The following is a 17748-nucleotide window of genomic DNA, read 5'->3' as shown; positions in this document are numbered from 1 at the left end:
AATCTTCAGTAAATCTTTGATCTCGTCGATTCTGGATCCTTCCTGTCATTCTGTCCAGTTCTGTATAATCCATCATTTTAGTTCTCCATTCTTCTATCGTAGGTAATTCCTCCTGTTTCCATTTCTGGGCCATCAATATTCTTGCTGCTGTCACTGCATATAAAAATAACTTCTTTTCTTTCGTATTTATCTCATTACCTGTAATGTCTAGTAAAAATGCTTCTGGTTTCTTAACAAATGTATATTTCAACATTTTCTTCAATTCATTATAAATCATTTCCCAAAAGCATTTTACCTTCTTACATTCCCACCACATATGAAAAAGGTACCTTCATTTTCTTTACATTTCCAACATTTGTTACTTATCTTATACATTTTTGCTAACTTCACAGGTGTTACATACCATCGCTACATCATTTTCATAACATTTTCTTTTATAACTGTGCATGCAGTGAATCTTAAACCATCTTTCCAAAGCCTTTCCCAATCCTCCATTTGAATATTATGCCCTATACAGTGGTGCCTCGCAAGACGAAATTAATTCGTTCCGCAAGTTTTTTCTTCTTGCGAGTTTTTCGTCTTGCGAAGCACGGTTTCCCATAGGAATGCATTGAAAATCAATTAATGCGTTCCTATGGAAACCGCTTGCCAGGCTGGCGGTGCAGAGAAGGGCTTTTCTCCTCACCGCAAGCCTTCAGGACAGGTACGGGAACAGAGGGGAAGGGGCGCAGCGCTTCTCCTCTGTTCCCAGGGCTTGCGGTGGGAGGAGGGTTTTTCCTCCCCACCGCCAACATTCAGAACAGCATTCTGAATGTTGGCGGTGGGAAGGAAAACCCTCCTCCCACCGCAAGTCTTCAGGACAGCCATCCGAAGGCTGGCGCGGGGAGAAGGGCTTTCCGCCCCACCGCCAGCCTTCGGAGGAACCTTCCGAAGGCTGGCGCGGGGAGAAGGGCTTTCCGCCCCACCGCCAGCCTTCGGAGGAGCCTTCCGAAGGCTGGCGCGGGAAGAAGGGCTTTCCGCCCCACCGCCAGCCTTCGGAGGAGCCTTCCGAAGGCTGGCGCGGGGAGAAGGGCTTTCCGCCCCACCGCCAGCCTGCGGAGGAGCCTTCCGAAGGCTGGCGCGGGGAGAAGGGCTTTCCGCCCCACTGCCAGCCTTCGGAGGAGCCTTCCAAAGGTTGGATCGGGGAGAAGGGCTTTTCTCCCCACCGCCAGCCTTCGGTGGAGCCTTCCGAAGGCTGGCTCGGGGAGAAGGGCTTTTCTCCCCACCGCCAGCCTTCGGAGCATCCTTCCGAAGCCTGGCGGCGGGAGGAGGTCTCTCCACCCCACCGCCAGCCTTCGGAGGAGGTCCGAGGACAGTGGGGAAGACGCGCTGCGCTTCCCCGCTGTCCCAGAGATTTCCCTATGGGCTTTCGTCTTGCGAAGGAAGCCCATAGGGAAATTCGTTTTGCGAAGCGCCTCCAAAACGGAAAACCCTTTCGTCTAGCGGGTTTTCCGTCTTGCGAGGCGTTCGTCTTGCGGGGCACCACTGTATCTTTGGCCCAGTCGATCATAACTGATTTTACCTCCTCATCCTTCGTACACCATTCCAGTAATAACTTATACATTTTTGCTAAATTCTTATAATCATTATTCAATATTTCTGTCTGAAATTTTGATTCTTTGTCAGCAAAACCCCTCTGATTTAAATCTTTTCTAAACATCTCATTAATTTGAAAATAATGCAGCCAGTCATTCACATAGTCCTTAACTTCTTCAAATGATCTCATTTTCCATTTTCCTACACTTTTACACATTAACTTCTCATATGTCACCCAACCCCCTGTCATATTGACTTTCTTCACACTTATCACCTCCAACGGCGCATGATTTCTCTTCGCATCCTGAAGCAAAGTTCCCAAGGTAATATTTCTGGGTTAACGGAGTCTGTAACCTGAAGCTTATGTAACCCAAGGTACCACTGTAGAAGATACATATGGTGTAGCGTTGGTCTTCTTGCAAGAGTCATTGGTTCTGAAATCCCTTTGTGACCAAAGGGTGGAATTATTATTAATAGACTATCAATCATGTGCACGGGGCATTACAAATTAGCAGCAAGAAGACCGGCCCCTGAAAAAAGGGAGCAAAGGAAACTTAAATTATCATATTCCAAAATGGCAACCAAAATGGTCAAAGGCCTGGAAACGATGCCTTATGAGGAACGGCTAAGGGAGCTGGGCATGTTTAGCCTGGAGAAGAGGAGGTTAAGGGGTGATATGATAGCCATGTTCAAATATATAAAAGGATGTCACATAGAGGAGGGAGAAAGGTTGTTTTCTGCTGCTCCAGAGAAGTGGACACGGAGCAATGGATCCAAACTACAAGAAAGAAGATTCCACCTAAACATTAGGAAGAACTTCCTGACAGTAAGAGCTGTTTGACAGTGGAATTTTTTGCCAAGGAGTGTGGTGGAGTCTCCTACTTTGGAAGTCTTTAAGCAGAGGCTTGACAACCATATGTCAGGAGTGCTCTGATGGTGTTTCCTGCTTGGCAGGGGGTTGGACTCGATGGCCCTTGTGGTCTCTTCCAACTCTATGATTCTATGATTCTATTCAGCCCAGGAGTTTGGCTGGTGGAAATGAAATTAAGCAGGGAAAGACCATGCATTCAGATTACATAGATGTATTTAATTTCAGTAGGGGCCGAGGACCAGGGCCTTGTCTCAAGAACTCCAGTGAAAATGTGAGGTTTGGGAAGAGATTGGAAGGAAGGAAGGTGCTATCATGGAGGTTGCCTCAAGATCTCAACTACTGTGATCACGCAAGTGGAGAAGATGTGGAATTGGACTGTTCACTTCCTTCTAATAAACTAGCCTTCCCCCCCTTTTCCCCAGGTACCCTCTCTGGAGCTAGAGAAAGTTGGGAATATGATTCTGGAGCTAGAGACCTTCAGAGCCCTGACTTGCACAGTCGTTCAACTCTGCAGAAATTCTTGGACTATGGAGGCAATGCCATGAATCAACAAGTTGCAATGCAGAGACTTCTTACACAAGCTTCCAATTTTAATAATTCAGTTGGAGGAAGTTACCTGGAACTTGCCAACACTGTGAGTACACTTTTAGTTCACTGAAAAGTCTTGATTTTTTGTGTTTTTCCCTCCCCCCAACTCAGATAGTAATTAATACTTTAAATCATAGTCCATAGGAAAACACCAGGTGGCTGCTTTCATCTGAAAGAACATCATTAAATTTTTATTTTTGTAAATAATCAGTCCCCAGCACTTGCTTTGTTGTTGAGGATTGGTATTCAAAAACATCTTGTTTCCATAACTTATTTGGTTGTGCTTCTATGATTTATTCAAATTTGACTACTAAAAAAACTAGCATGTAAAATCCGTTTAGAAATTTAAATTAGCCCGTGTGCAAGTCTTTATCCCAGAATAGTACAGAGGGAAAAATCAGTCTATTATTTATTGGTTTTGTTTTTGTTTTCTTGAAACTGCATTCTGAAAATTCCTTGGGGTGCAAACATGATACACTCTCACTACAGAGAAGACTCGTATACATTCTCAATTCCCTTTAAGGAAAGCCTAAGAGGAGTTGTCGTCGTTACCAGCTGAGCAGGTCGAGCTTTTGGAATCTTGCTCCTCAGTTTGTACAGACTGTAAAAATGAAAGAATGAATGTGCGTTCCTTGCCAGGCAATGGATTGGAAAGTAATGGTATATGGAAAAGAGTGAGTTAAGCAATACTATGAAGGCATTGCCAAAAGGATAGCTCCTGCTTTTTTGATGAGGGTTTGTTGCGAAGCCGAACTTCCACAGCTGGTTTTAGATGACCAGGGCTTGGCGAGGGAGTTGGTAATGCCACAACTTCAGGTGTGCTACATCCTTCCATGAGAGGAAGCCAACCCTATATGCCCATTGTGCTTCCTACCTGCTGTTTAGCTACTGAGGACTGGGGAAAAGTGTCATATCCCTTGGTGTGGTGTGCCTTATTGTGGAAATTTGGAAGTAGTGTGCTTTAGGCTACAGACTTGGTTTTTGAGATAGATTACGGTAATATAGTAGTACCTAGGGGGTTGATTTCATGTACACCAGGGATGGCTAAGCTATTTTCTTTAAGACATTGCTGAGCTACACCACCCAACATTCCTGACCACTTGATATGCTAGCTGAAGCTGGGAATCCTACAACATGTTAGCCACTCCTGATTTACACCAACTCCTCTTCACCTCCTCTGTGCTAGTCTGATATATATTATAATCTCTCTAACATTTGGATTTGTGTTTGGTTTATTTACAGCACACTTTTTTCACAATTTTGTAGGATGCACCCATCTTTTCCCTGTCTTCCTTAAGTCTTAATACTTTAAACATTCTCGTTTGTTTGGTTGCTATTGATTCATGCATGTTTAATCTTTTGTTAGTTGCATTACTTGGGGGCCGCCCAGAGTGGCTGGGGTAACCCAGTCTCATTGGTGGCATATTGATGATGATGATGATATTTTACTGTTTTGTTTGTTTGTATTTTACTTAAGGAGCTTTTAGTACAGGAGTGTACATTCATCATGACCAGGTCCCATTCCATTGTCTAAACGAGGCTTAGCTAGATTGTGCCCACTGGTAACTTTCTCAAAAGGAATTTGCAATGTGATAGAGCAGGAGGATCTGGAAGAGTTTTTATGTGTGCTGGACAGAGGGCAAGTATATGAGGGAAGGAGAAGGGGTGGCCGAACGTGTATGAATTCAGGAGTGTGTGCATATAGGGAAGAGGGTGCATGCAAGAGTCAGGATGTGCACACAGACAACAAGAGAGAGGAGGAGCACACAAGACTCCTGCATGAGTAAAAATCTGCAAAGAAAGAGTGTCTAATTCCATATGTATTCAACGTTGAGAACATGTGACTGAGCAAGAGAGTTTGTGCAGATGTAAGAGAGAGAGAATGCACATGGAATTATGCACCTGAAGGTGAGAGAGAAAAGAAAGTTAGCAGGGGTATGTGCATATGTGAGTGAGAAGGTGCCTGAGGGTGTGTTTGTGAGTGCATGCACACATGCTTGTAGCAAGAGAGTGTTGGCATACATCTGCTGGATGAAGAGAGGCCAGGTGAACAATACCGTGTATATGTACACATAACAGAGGGCCAAGCCGCAAAATGTCCCACAAGAAAGTGTGCTGCATCCGATTGTATGAATGAGAAAGAAGAGTGCCCTGTGTGCAAATTTGTCCAGACTTTTGATGGACTATAGCGCTATTGCTGGTGTTTATTTTAGTTGGCTGCTTGTAAGTATCTGCCTTGTTCATAGTACTTGTAGGATGTATCTCAATTTGTTTTAAAGGGTAAGAGCCCATGGAATTGCATATGCAGCGAAGAGCGGATAAGAAATGTTTCAAATAAATAAATGTGCTTGCCATTGAGACAGAGGTTGTGTGCCCATTTTTCTGTATGACTTCTTACGGACGCTAAAGTGTGTGCTTTACGTGCATGAGAATGCAGATGCTCACTCATGTGAATTTTTGTAAGGGAGTAGGGGTGTGTGTGTGTGTACACACACACACACACGTGTGAGAGAGAGATGCATGTGTGAGAGGAAGCATGTGTGGACCTGCCTTTGAAATGAAGTTTCCCTTTATGTAAACAAACAAAACTAGGTGCTGCTGGGAGTTAGAGATGCAAAAGGTCTGAAGTGGGGAGCCTTTTCTACTTTTGCAGTTTGGACCCTGACTATGCCATTCTTTCCTAGAACCACGTATCCACTGGCCACATGACATCTTCTAATACAGAATTAGCTTGGAGAGCGGGGCACATGTATCTCTCTCTTTCCTTCCAGTTTGATTTCTGCATCAGCAGGCAGAATTTACACCTCATTGGCCCCCAAGACTTTAGTTTCCAATCCTCCTTCACATGCTAGCATAGCTACTGAGGTTCAGTGATCTGACCAGATCTCCTTAAATTTTATCATCCAAGCCACAAGTGTCTTATTTAATGGGAGTTGTAGTCAAACAACATTTGGAGAGTCACATTTTTGTTTGTTTGCCGGTGTTTACACATCTCTTTTGAAACGAAAGGTTCTTGATGTAAAACAAGCTTTAAAATACAGCAACTAAATAACAATGAAATATGATGCCACAGCGTAGTATGGAACTCAGAATTAAAAGAGGGCTAAAATGGATTAACAGGATAAAAACAGAATTAAAACTCCTGAAACAAGGTTCTCACATAATGATAAAAAAGACAGTAGCCATGCAGCAGCACCAGTGGGGTTGGGGGTAGGAGTCACCCAGAGGTGGCATCTGGGTGACACTAAAGCTGTGAAGGACTGAAGGACCTTAAAGATCTAAATGAGCAAAATTAGGTTTGGAAATCGCCTACAAGAACCATATTTTCTCTTCCTACACTATCATTTGGGAATATGTTTTTGCAGATGGTAGTTAACCCCTGAGCAAAGCTAGCTTTTCCAGGAGTGCCCTTCTCATCTTTATTCTCAGACTGCTGCCATCCCAACACTATTGAGAAATGGAAATTCATCTTGCCTGCAAATTCCTATACAGTGGTACCTCGGGTCAAGAACTTCAGGTTACAGACCCCGCTAACCCAGAAATAGTACCTCGGGTTAAGAACTTTGCTTCAGGGTGAGAACAGAAATCGTTCTCCGGCGGCAGCAGGAGACCCCATTAGCTAAAGTGGTGCTTCAGGTTAAGAACAGACCTCCGGAACGAATTAAATACTTAACCCAAGGTACCACTGTATTCAGTGGTGCCAAGGCGGGCCTCTTTTCCAGTTAACTGTGTTTTCTCTTTGTCACATTGAAACTCGAGTGCCTACTATTTATAACCAGTCTAACGTGGATTGTGATTGATTACTTCAGCTTATACAAGTAGCTTTTATCCGCACTAAAAACAGAAATCAAGACTTATCACTGGGGGTTAAATTTATTTCAAGCTGCAATGCAAATTGATTTTGGATGGCTGCCCAAAAGAACATTAATGGTCTCCTCACACTGAAATAATGGGTTACCATTTGTCTATTTAAGGCATATGCAGTGCCCTGAACTGAAAACCAAACACTGTAGATGTGGATCAGATATTGCTTATATGTAACTAGCAACAAGAAAAACCTTACCAGGCCCCACAATGTTTTACTAGCCTGCCTGCCTTCACATAGTGTGTACCTCTATGTGTGTGCGTTTGTGTGTGAGTGAAATCTGGCAAGCCTGAATCAGTCAGACCTGAGTTTGACTCCCTGATTAGTCATAAATGCTGACTTTGTACCAGTCACATCTCATACCATTGCCTACCTTTCAAGATTTTTGCAAGACTACATGAAACAATTTAATGTGTGCTTCCCTGATCTCCTTGAATAGGATGGAAATTGGAAAGATCAAAAGCTTCTTGTGCAGTGTGTATTATTACAATATTGCAATATAAAGTGTTTCGTGATTGCAGTCAAACTATTTTTATAGGTACTGTATAAGTCGTTCTGCTCCTTTGAATTACTTTCAGACCTTCCAACTGTCCCTATTTTCCTGATTTTGAGAAGCCATCCTGGTTTCTGATTTGATCCCAGAATGTCCCGCTTTTCCTTAGGATGTGCCTGTTTCCTTAGGATGTTGGAGGCTATGGAGTTATCTAACTCCCGAGCCGTCTGAAGGCAATCCTGAATAGGGAAGTTTTAATTTTTTTAAATGTTTTGTTACGTTTTTATATGTGTTGGAAGCTGCTCAGAGTGGCTGGGGCAACCCATTAAGATGTGTGTATGGGAGTGGGTATCAAGGAAAATATAAAAAAATGTAGTATAAACACAGACAACTGGGAAACACTTGCCTGTGAGCGCTGCAGTTGGAGAACAGCCTTTAGTGTCATGCGCTTTGAAGACACTCAAAATCAGGATGCAAGGGAGAAACATGCTAAGAAGAAGCCATGCTTGGCAAATCCACACCGTGATCAACTCCTGCCTGGAAACCAATGTCCTCACTGTGGAAGGAAGTGTGGATCCAGAATTGGCCTCCACAGTCACTTACGGACTCATTGTTAACACCGTGTTTATAGAACACGTTATAGTTCAGGGAAGTTTTTAACGTGTGATATTTTAGTGTATTTTTGGTTTCTATGGAAGCCGCCCAGAGTGGCTGGGGAGGCCCAGTCAGATGGGTGGGGTATAAATAATAAATTATTATTATTATTATTATTATTATTATTATTATTATTATTATTATTATTACTCGGCTATGAGTGATCGCCAAAGAAAAAGAAGAAGAAGAAATAGTAAAATTATCATTATGGAATGGGACGTCCCTCTTTTCATTGCAGAAATGTTGGAGGGTATGTACTTTTAATCCTTCAGTGCTTTTATTTCTTGGTTTGATTAGAGTTCATTTTCATTTCCCATTCTGTTTAGGTAAACATTCACTCAGTGTATTTCTCTGAGTGGCTGGCAGGGGGCATTCTTAGACAGTTAAGCCTTTTCCTATGCTACCTCATTAATTCTTTCTAGTGTAAAGAATCAAGAAACATAGTGTGTACCTGAAATAAGTAATTGAAATCACCACAAAGTAACAGTTGGTATGTTAAACGCCCAGCAAATGTAGGTATTTCTGGGTTTTAATAATCTTTTAAAACATACAAATACAGAATTTTATTTCATGTTCAGCATATTTCTCTAGTCATCAATTATTTCACTCTCCTATTTCCAAGGGGCGTTATTTGTTTAAATTCCCAAACTAAAAACTGGCACCAGCAGATGTCAGCCATTAGTAGAGGGGCAAACAAATGGATCTAAGGAACATACTCCGTTATGGATGTTCTTCAGAAAGCAGCCATAACTTACCGTATTTTTTGCTCTATAAGACTCACTTTTTCCGTCCTAAAAAGTAAGGGGAAATGTGTGTGCGTCTTATGGAGCGAATGCAGGCTGTGCAGCTATCCCAGGTGCCAGAACAGCAAGAGGGATTGCTGCTTTCACTGCACAGCGATCCCTCTTGTTGTTCTGGCTTCTGAGATTCAGAATATTTTTTTTCTTGTTTTCCTCCTTCAAAAACTAGGTGCGTCTTGTGGTCTGGTGCGTCTTATAGAGCGAAAAATACGGTAATAAGTTGTAGTACATTTGCTCTGTTGGGAGGAAATGGGATCTAGCAGTGCCAATATTTTGGAACATATAGTTCAACTTTATTTGCACCATTAACATTTTAAAATACTTCAGGGCTCTTCCTATGAAGGTATTTGTTTTGCTCTGTTGCATTGCTCTAGACCTTGTGTGTTCAGGAACCTCTATACATTGAATGGAAGGAGAAGTTTTGCTTGTGCATTTTGCTTCACCCATACATAGAGCTGTGGCCTTAGCTGAGATGAGTGGCAGCTCGCTTGTCAGGAAGCTTTAAGCTCTGTGTTGGCTGCTGACCGCTGGACTGGGATTTCTCGTCCTGTTGCTGCTATTAAGGCTGTGACTTTCTGATCTCAGTGCAACTTTATCCTGAATAAACATGCATAGGATTATATATTTATGTAATTTAATACATTTCTTATCCTATCCTTTAATACTGGTCAGCTCACAAAATAATGAAAATGGAATCCCCCACTCACAGTTTTAAAACAAAATTTAAAACCAATTTGCACAGTGTCTTTTGGCGTAGCTATTCCTGTCTACTGGAAATTGAAGGTCACCTATTACTCAAGGTGGGATTTGTGTTCTCCTTGATAAGAAATAGGTAAGAAATGTGCAGAAGTCTGTTGCCTTTTGCTTTGGAGAAGTGAATTATGAGCATATCTGGGTCGTTCTTCCCTGCCCCCATCTTACTCTTGTTGCTCTTATAAATCTCTAGTTACAGTCCCCTTCTTAAAAAGTGCCTTCAAAACTTCATATGACTTGTGAGTTGTGAGAAGCATGAATATCTTGGTGACTCATCTACATGTACAAAAAGCATTTGTTTTTGTTTTCCATACAAACATATTTCATGTATACAAAAATATACAGCCCGTTCAGTCCATCAGTGTCTTCTTGTGTATGATTTAATACAGTGTTTCCTTTAAAATGGCATGTGACTTATTTCTGGAATCTTGCTTAATGGACTTTTTCATCACTGGCGGGGGGGGCGGAGAGGATTGCTTGACATCTGATTTGAATTTGCTTCCCTTGGATTTCCTGTGAAAGACCAATTGGGATTCTTTTACTCTGGGAAAAAAATAAAAATTGAACAGTCCACAGACAGTGCTTTTATAAAGGAATAATTAGTAAGCAGGCTGTGTGTCCTTGTGCCGGGATCTAATTTTGTCTGGGCTTTGCATTGTCCATCGTACTGGAGTTAGCGTGGATCATTTACATAAAAATCGAATGCTAAGCCTGAAATGCATTTGAAGACTTGGTTCACAATTGTTTGTGCCTCTGCATTCAAAATGCCTTTAACGGTTTAAATTTTCAAAAAGAGTGAGATTGGCAAGCAAGAATATGTCTTAACACGTGGGTATTCCAAGCTGCCATTTATTTCGTGTTTGGAAATCTGGCTACAGAAGAGGGAGAGTTGAGAAGGCATGGTTCCCTGCAATTGACTTGGCTAGGACAAGCAACCGTTTGGTTTTTCCACTCTCAGAAGTTGCCTCTTTCAACGGCCATTTCACCTGGTCAAACATTTATGTAACCATATTAAGCATTCGTGCCTGAATTTGCCAGCCATCCTATTCCCTCCTCCTCCCTTTTATTCTTAAGTCTGCCTATAAGATTCTGAGCCTGCAGGTAGACTGTATTGCTTTTTAAAGGTTATGCAATGCCTAGAGAATGTTCAAGCACTAGAAAAATAAGTGTGTAGTTTTTACTCTGTTGTGGAGATGATTGCTGAAAAACGTTACTCCAGCCTTGGTGTATGTTTATGGCAATAATGTGATGTTTGGATGGTGATTACTTTGCAGTGCCATTTTTAGGAACTTAAAAACAACAACACATTATCTTTTTCTCTGTAGTCTGAGTGCTTTCATTCTGTACCACAGTTGTTGTCGTTGGTGTGTGTGTGTGTTTAAAAAAAGGCAAACTGAATTTAATTTTTCATTCTTTGAAAATGCAGCTGTTTAGAGACTGCCTTCCTGCTGGCCTTGACATCTTGGGAGCACACCATGTTTTAAAAAGTGGAATTTAATAGGAATTGAATACTGTATTGCACCACTGGCATTGAGCTGAGACCAGTGTTAAATATCCCCCCCAAGCATCTGGAAAAAACATTGGGGCATTAAAACTCTGTTTCTCACTGCTTTAAACAATAAATAACGTTTTAAACAGCTGTGTGACGATGAACAATGAATCTTTAGCATAGATGCAATCTCCCCTAATATCCCCTAGAAAACATCCTGGAGAGTTGAACCTCAAACTGCTAAACCTGTTGGTGGGTAGCAACTTGAAGATAAAATACATGCATGGTGAGTGTGCATAGTGGGGGGTCCTTATTACTTTTCTCACTGCAAATTCCTTTTGCTCTGTTGAGGGTTTGAAACACCTTCAGCTCCCAAATTTCACCAGTGACTTGCCTTTACATAAGTTGCTATGGGGGTGGGGGAAGCTTGCAAGCCCCAATGCCTATGCAGAAATCATAATCTCACACTTGGCCGGGAGGTAAAAAACAAAAACAAAAGGCTGTGCAAGTTTCTTCATCAGTGTAAAGTCCTGTTTGGGCAACTGGTGCCACTGGTGCATTGGATAAGCATCTGGATTTTAAAACATGTTTCACATGTCCTTATTAAGACTGCAGTACAAGCATCCTCCATATCTGGTATCTACTTGGTAGTTGTTGTTATTTTTTACTTTTTTATCACTCTACTTAGTTATGCAATAGGGTGCCAACTAACTGCAGCTGATATTTTTGGCAAATACCACACTTCGTCACTGATAGATTATAGAAACAGGCACTTTCCATGAAATCAAACATACATTTTCTGGGTGACCTCTAGGTTCTTTTGATTTGCAGCCGCTTTGGTCCTGCTGTGGGCTGCTGCGAATGGAACTATGGTTTGCCTTAGCTTACTGTTGGAATGAGGGCTGATGGTTTGTCGTCTTTCTCACAAGCTATTTGTTCTTGGTCTGCAGCAGCAGCAGCAGGACTGGAGGAGGAAAGCGGGCTGTGATCTCCTTTCTAGGAGCCCACATGTTTGCACTAAGCCATGGTTTGGCTTAGTATTATGTTACGAACTGAGCCACTTTGTTATATACAGTAGTTTAAAAGTGAAGCATTGTGTTCGCTTGCCTAGGATCTGCTTGCCTTTCTTAAGCTTGTATTTGCTTTTCCTACAAATGCTTTGTGAGTATGTGTGCAAAAGCTGTATTTACTTTTCTCATCTAGCAGCCTGCTAAAATCACTTGAGCATGCTGCCATGCTCTTGGAGTTGTAAAACCTTTCATCTGAGTTGGCTTCCTTACTATTTACATATACCGTTGATTCTTTCATCTGGCTTCTTGTTTTTTTTCTTGTCTTGGTTTTATTTGTGTTCATTAATCGTTCTTAATCCAATCTCTGTTGTTTTTTCCAATCTAATCGTACGTTAAAGCACTTTGTGTCACTTCAGCAATATCAAAATTGTGTTTCTTCCATTGTATGCCATTTATATTTGACCTGGCTTCGCAAGCCAGTAAACTGCAAGCAGTAATGGCATAACACGTCTCCCACGGCTAGCGGATAGCTTCCTGAAGCCTGGAGAGCGAGAGGGGTCGGTGCGCACTATCAGCGAAAGCCTGCATTCGCCCCATAGGACACACACACATTTCCCCTTCATTTTTGGAGGGGAAAAAGTGCGTCCTATAGGGCGAAAAATACGGTATATGCATGCTCTGTGGCCTATTTGAAATAAATATTCATATTAAATAAGCATTGATACTGGCTAAGTAAAACTTCACAACACCCATGCCATACATAGGTTTTCCTCTCACGTTGCTAGTAATGTTTATTGTTTGCCTCAAGGGTGTAAGCCAGTCGTGTTTGGAAAACTGGCAGCTGTAAGTTCAGCATCCTTATCACTCATCACATAACCATTGTAGGATCTACGGCCTTGTGAAATAACATGGGTGGTTTAGGGGAAAAAAGGTAAAGGACCCCTGACATTTACAAACGTCTCTGGCGTTGCGGCGCTCATCTTGTTTTACTGGCTGAGAGAGCAGAAGTTTGTCCACAGACAGTTTTTCCGGGTCATGTGGTCAGCAAAGCCAGAGCAGTGCACAGAAACGCCGTTTACCTTCCCGCCGGAGTGGTATCTATTTATCTACTTGCATTTGATGAGCTTTCGAACTGCTGGGTTGGCAGGAGCAGGGACCGAACAGGAGCTCACCCCGTCACGGGGATTCAAACCACCAACCTTCCGATCAGCAAGCCCAAAGCTCAGTGGTTTACACCACAGCGGCATCCGCGTCCCTCAAAACATGGGGGGGTAGCCTGTGCCTATTTTATAATAGATTTGGCCAGAGCAGGAGCATCAAATAAAATCCTGTTCCAATAGCAGTTGCCCAAGAAAGAAATCTTAAGGTTTTGTCACAATAATGATAGATATGAATTCTGTCTCCAGCAGGGAGTGAGAGGTTGCAAATGAATCTGTAGGCCTTGTGTGTGGAAGCATCCGTACAATTAGCATATATTCTTGGGTGTTTATACTCCGTAACTGAATTTTGTGACAGAGTTGAACTGAAACTCTTGTAATTCACATGAGCCTGTGGTTTTATCTTCTGTGAACCATTACCCATATACAAAGCTGGCAGGGATGATAGGATCTGATTTTTGTTGACATTTGTTCCAGTGGGAAAATGCACCTGCCTTTCAAGGTAGCCCATGTTTCCAGTTGTGTTCTATAATGTCCAAGAAAGACCAAGGCAATCCTGGATTTAGGGTGGTGCAGGCGGTTCTCCCGCACAGGTCACCGAGGCAAGGGGGCGCAGAAGGGAAGGCCAGAGGGAGAAAGGAATGAAATTAAATATTTGAAGGATGGCATTTTTTGTCCTCACTCAGGGTGCCATATTGCCATAGTCTGCCCTGACCAAGGGCAACATAAATGTGTATGTACCTACACCCCCAGCTCTCATTCAGTTAGTGTCATGTACGATATGCTATCATACACTTGTGCCATCTGCCCATAACTCTTTCCCATCACCACAGATATAACTGCACTAATAACAAAATAAAAAGGGCAACTAGAAACTGCAGAGGAATACAGAATACCGGTTTAATATAATGCCTCTTTCAGAGATTGCTGTCTTATATGCACTTGTAGTTCCACTTCATCAGATTTGAATTAGCAAGTAAATGCTTCGGCTAAACGAAAATTGATTATAGGAATATGGATTTAGCAAATAGGCTTAAGATACAAAACTGTCCCTGCCTCTTTGAGAAGTACTTACAGTCTTATGCTACAATGTCCAGAACATGGGCAGCTGTTTGTGGCTCTGGGAAGATAATTTGATCTTTCCAGACTTGGATAAAACTTGGATAAAAGTTATTATTTGCATTGAAAGTTTTCTTGTTAGCTTGGTGCTGGGAATAGGTAAAATAGATTCATGCATTGTGTTTATGTGACTCTTGCTCACCCCCGTTGTTTTATTCAGGGGGTTTTTCTAGGAAAGATTCAAAGTGGACATGGTTTGCCCAGGACTCATCTGCGTGGTTTTAAGATGTCGTATTTCTATCTCCTCAACTTAAATAGACCATGAAAGAAATACAGATGAGTATGAGCAATATTTAACCAATTTGAGGACTCGCTACTTTAGCAGATGGTTGCCAATTCTACATCAGTGGTAGATTACTACATCAAAGTGTATTTCAAAAATGTTTGATAGTAGTATATTTGTGTGCTATGCTTGAAAGGTCAACCTGTCATTCTCTGCCTTTGTGGTTGATCAGAGCTCAGAATGGCAGGTTCAGAGCGCTGTAAAAGGCGCATTTGTTCCGACAGCCTTTTTAAAATTTATATAACAGATGCTCTTAACTGAGGCTTTTAATTGAATCTCTGCTATGGTATTGAGGTTTTTCCATTATAGGGAAGTAATGCAACTTTCATCAAAGAAAACAGTGGTGCTTGACCAGCATTTGCGGATGGATTGATGTTGTAATTTGTGTTGTTAAAGAACATACATGGTACCAAGCTGAGCGTGTCTATAATGCACACATGTGGATGGAGATAAGCAAGTAGTGATTTTTGTGCACGCTTTCAGTTATGGTTGTAAACTTAAGGTTTTATGTGCATTATGTTTCAGGTTGCATGTGGGCTTTTCATGTTTCCTACCCAGTAGCATATAAGCTCTTTAGAATGCACAAAGTAGAAGGGGTTTGAATGATCACAGCCCCCCTAAACAACTGCTTTAGCTAAACATGCAGTTATTTCCAAGATATTGACTAAGAATTGATCTGATTTAAGCAAGTGCTCCTATTACTGGGGGAAAGTGCAGGTGCACTTTTAAAAATTCTATCTGGCTTAGGAATAGTGCTGTTTTGTACTCTGCAATTCATCTAAGCACAGAAAAAGTACGGAATTTGGTACTGCGTATAACTTTTTAAAAAGGTTTTTAAGCATGTGGGCCGTTTCTTTAATTTGATTGTGGATCATCTGGAGACAATAATGTTGGTTTTTTTGGGGGGGACACGACTAAATTGGGGATTTTTATCTGCCCCCCCCCTTGCAAATTAGGATAGTTTGCATCAGATAAATTTCTGATACCATAGAGCAGTGTTTCCCAAACTTGGGTCTCCAGCTGTTTTGGGACTACAGTTCCCATTATTGCATGACCACTGGTCCTGCTAGCTAGAGATGAAGGGAGTTGTAGTCCCTAGAACAGAGGCAATCAATGTGGTGGTCTGTTTTGCCCTGAGACAAAAGGGGAAGTGTTGTCCTACCTGAGGCAGCTGTTTCCCTTTGCCTCACGGGTGGACCAGCCTGGTGGTGCCCCCCAGATGTTTTAGACTAGCAACTACTATAATCCTCTAGCATTATCCTTGATGGTTGTGGCTGATGGGAGGTTGTGACTGATACGGAGAGCATCACGTTGGCTACCCCTGACCTAGAGAATGTTCTAATTGCACCTGCTTATTTAGTAAACGACGATAAACCTTTTGAAACTGTCAAGCTTTCCTAATGCAATGGACATCCATTCATAGAATCATAGAATTCATTGTTACTAATGAACTTGTGAAACAGGAAAATTACCATGCAAAAAAAAAGCACGATAATATTTTTCACAGCATTTGCAGTCCCACATCACTGTCTAGAGAAGTGTATTTTTGAATAGCCAGCATAAAAGAAATAGAGACTCACAGGAAGATCTCCAGGGAAGAGACAGGACGTTGCTCCTTGTCCTGCCAATGACAATAAGAGGCAGAACTAGTTTGGCAAAATAAGTACTGTATAGGGAAACTATACTTAATTTATGTACATCACAGAATTTTTATCCCCCAGGCACACAAAGCCTTATTTTCACCTCTCCTGATATATGTCTAAGGAAGACAGAGCATAATGTTTATGTGTGGTGCTTAACTGTAGTGGATCAGTTGTAAAGAAATTTTACAGGCTCTCAAAAGAGGCTGGATAGTTGATGCTGTTATAAAGAGAAAGCAGGGAAGGAATTGGTGTGCATACTTCAGGAATTGGACACAGGGTGGACTTCCAAGAAAAGTGAGTCACCTTCTCTTACTGAAAATGTGAACTGGGTGGAGCTGTGCAGATTCTGGTCCTACAGTCATTGTTCTCCTTTGTACTGTGTATTGGCAAAGGCAAGTTTTAAGAAAACATTTTTTTTTAGATCACTTTACACATTTTATTGCGTTCAAATTTTCCATGCTGTGAGTAGAGTTCACTTACAGTATGTAGTCTGAGGAAGTGGGGGAGTGTAAGGACTGAACACTTGAGAGAGGTGCTTAGAATAGCCCTACAATATAGTCTAAAAATGAAGCTATGAGGCAGGTTTGAAATTACAGTCCCCCCACCCCTAACAAGAGCATTCCTCAGGTTGTAGTGAAGCTCAGTCTACTTAAATTGTCCACTTAAGCTGCCTCCCAGCCTAAATCTGGTGCTCATTTGCATGCAGAAGTGTTGCACTCTGTTGACTTCTGTAGAGGTATGTTGAATATTTCAAAAATCCAATTAAGTACTGTTTTCATATGAAATAAGAATGCCTTGGCTGCTGCTATATTTTCTTTTGAGCGTGGGTGCGAAAAGGTTTTGGTTGGTGCACAATCACAGCTACCATTGCTTTAAAGAATGCACATGTTAGCTGTTTTTGAGAGGTGCTGACTTACCTTAGAGTAAGCCCCATAGAATCCAATGGAACTTCTGTTGGCAGACATGCATAGGATTGCTCTAACTCTTGAGGCTCTCTCTCTCTCTCTATATATATATATACAATAAAAAAAACCTCAGTGCTGTTTCTTTTCAGGACATGAGGATCTAAAGAACAAGATGGAAATTGTAAAATTCTTTGTCAAGCCAACAATCTCAAAATGCTATACTGATTTATTCATATTGATCTCTTTGATCATCATTTCAAGCTCTCTTAACCTAGCATCTTTTCTCATTAGAATGCCTAGCGGATAACTCCATTGGAGCACATTAATATATATTTTTTTCCTCCTAAAAAGTAAGGGGAAATGTGTGTGCGTCTTATGGAGCGCATGCAGGCTGCGCAGCTATCGCTGAACCCAGCAGAGCAAGAGCGAGAGCTGCGCAGCGCCTCTTGTTCTGCTGGCTTCCCAGCGAAGCGGGAGGAGGAACAGAAGGGAGCCCTTATGGAGCCCCTTCCGTTCCTCCTCCCACTTCACTGAAGAGGCGAT

At 41.9% G+C, this 17748-nt stretch overlaps 1 protein-coding gene across 3 annotated transcripts in view; it reads left to right on the top strand.

The window, feature by feature from the left end:
* The window catches only part of MCC (MCC regulator of WNT signaling pathway), a 206151-nt gene that overhangs the window by 38854 nt on the left and 149549 nt on the right, over window positions 1-17748 (top strand). For all 3 annotated transcript variants that reach the window (XM_082191553.1, XM_082191554.1, XM_082191555.1), the window contains one exon: window positions 2869-3080. In XM_082191553.1, coding sequence (XP_082047679.1) covers window positions 2869-3080 — 212 coding nt within the window. The remainder of the gene's footprint in view (window positions 1-2868; window positions 3081-17748) is intronic.

Source organism: Podarcis vaucheri (genome assembly GCF_965113315.1).
Source record: "Podarcis vaucheri genome assembly, chromosome: 11".
Taxonomy (NCBI): domain Eukaryota; kingdom Metazoa; phylum Chordata; class Lepidosauria; order Squamata; family Lacertidae; genus Podarcis; species Podarcis vaucheri.
The sequence above is the reverse complement of the archived record's forward strand: the minus strand, read 5'-3'. Positions and strand labels throughout refer to the sequence as shown.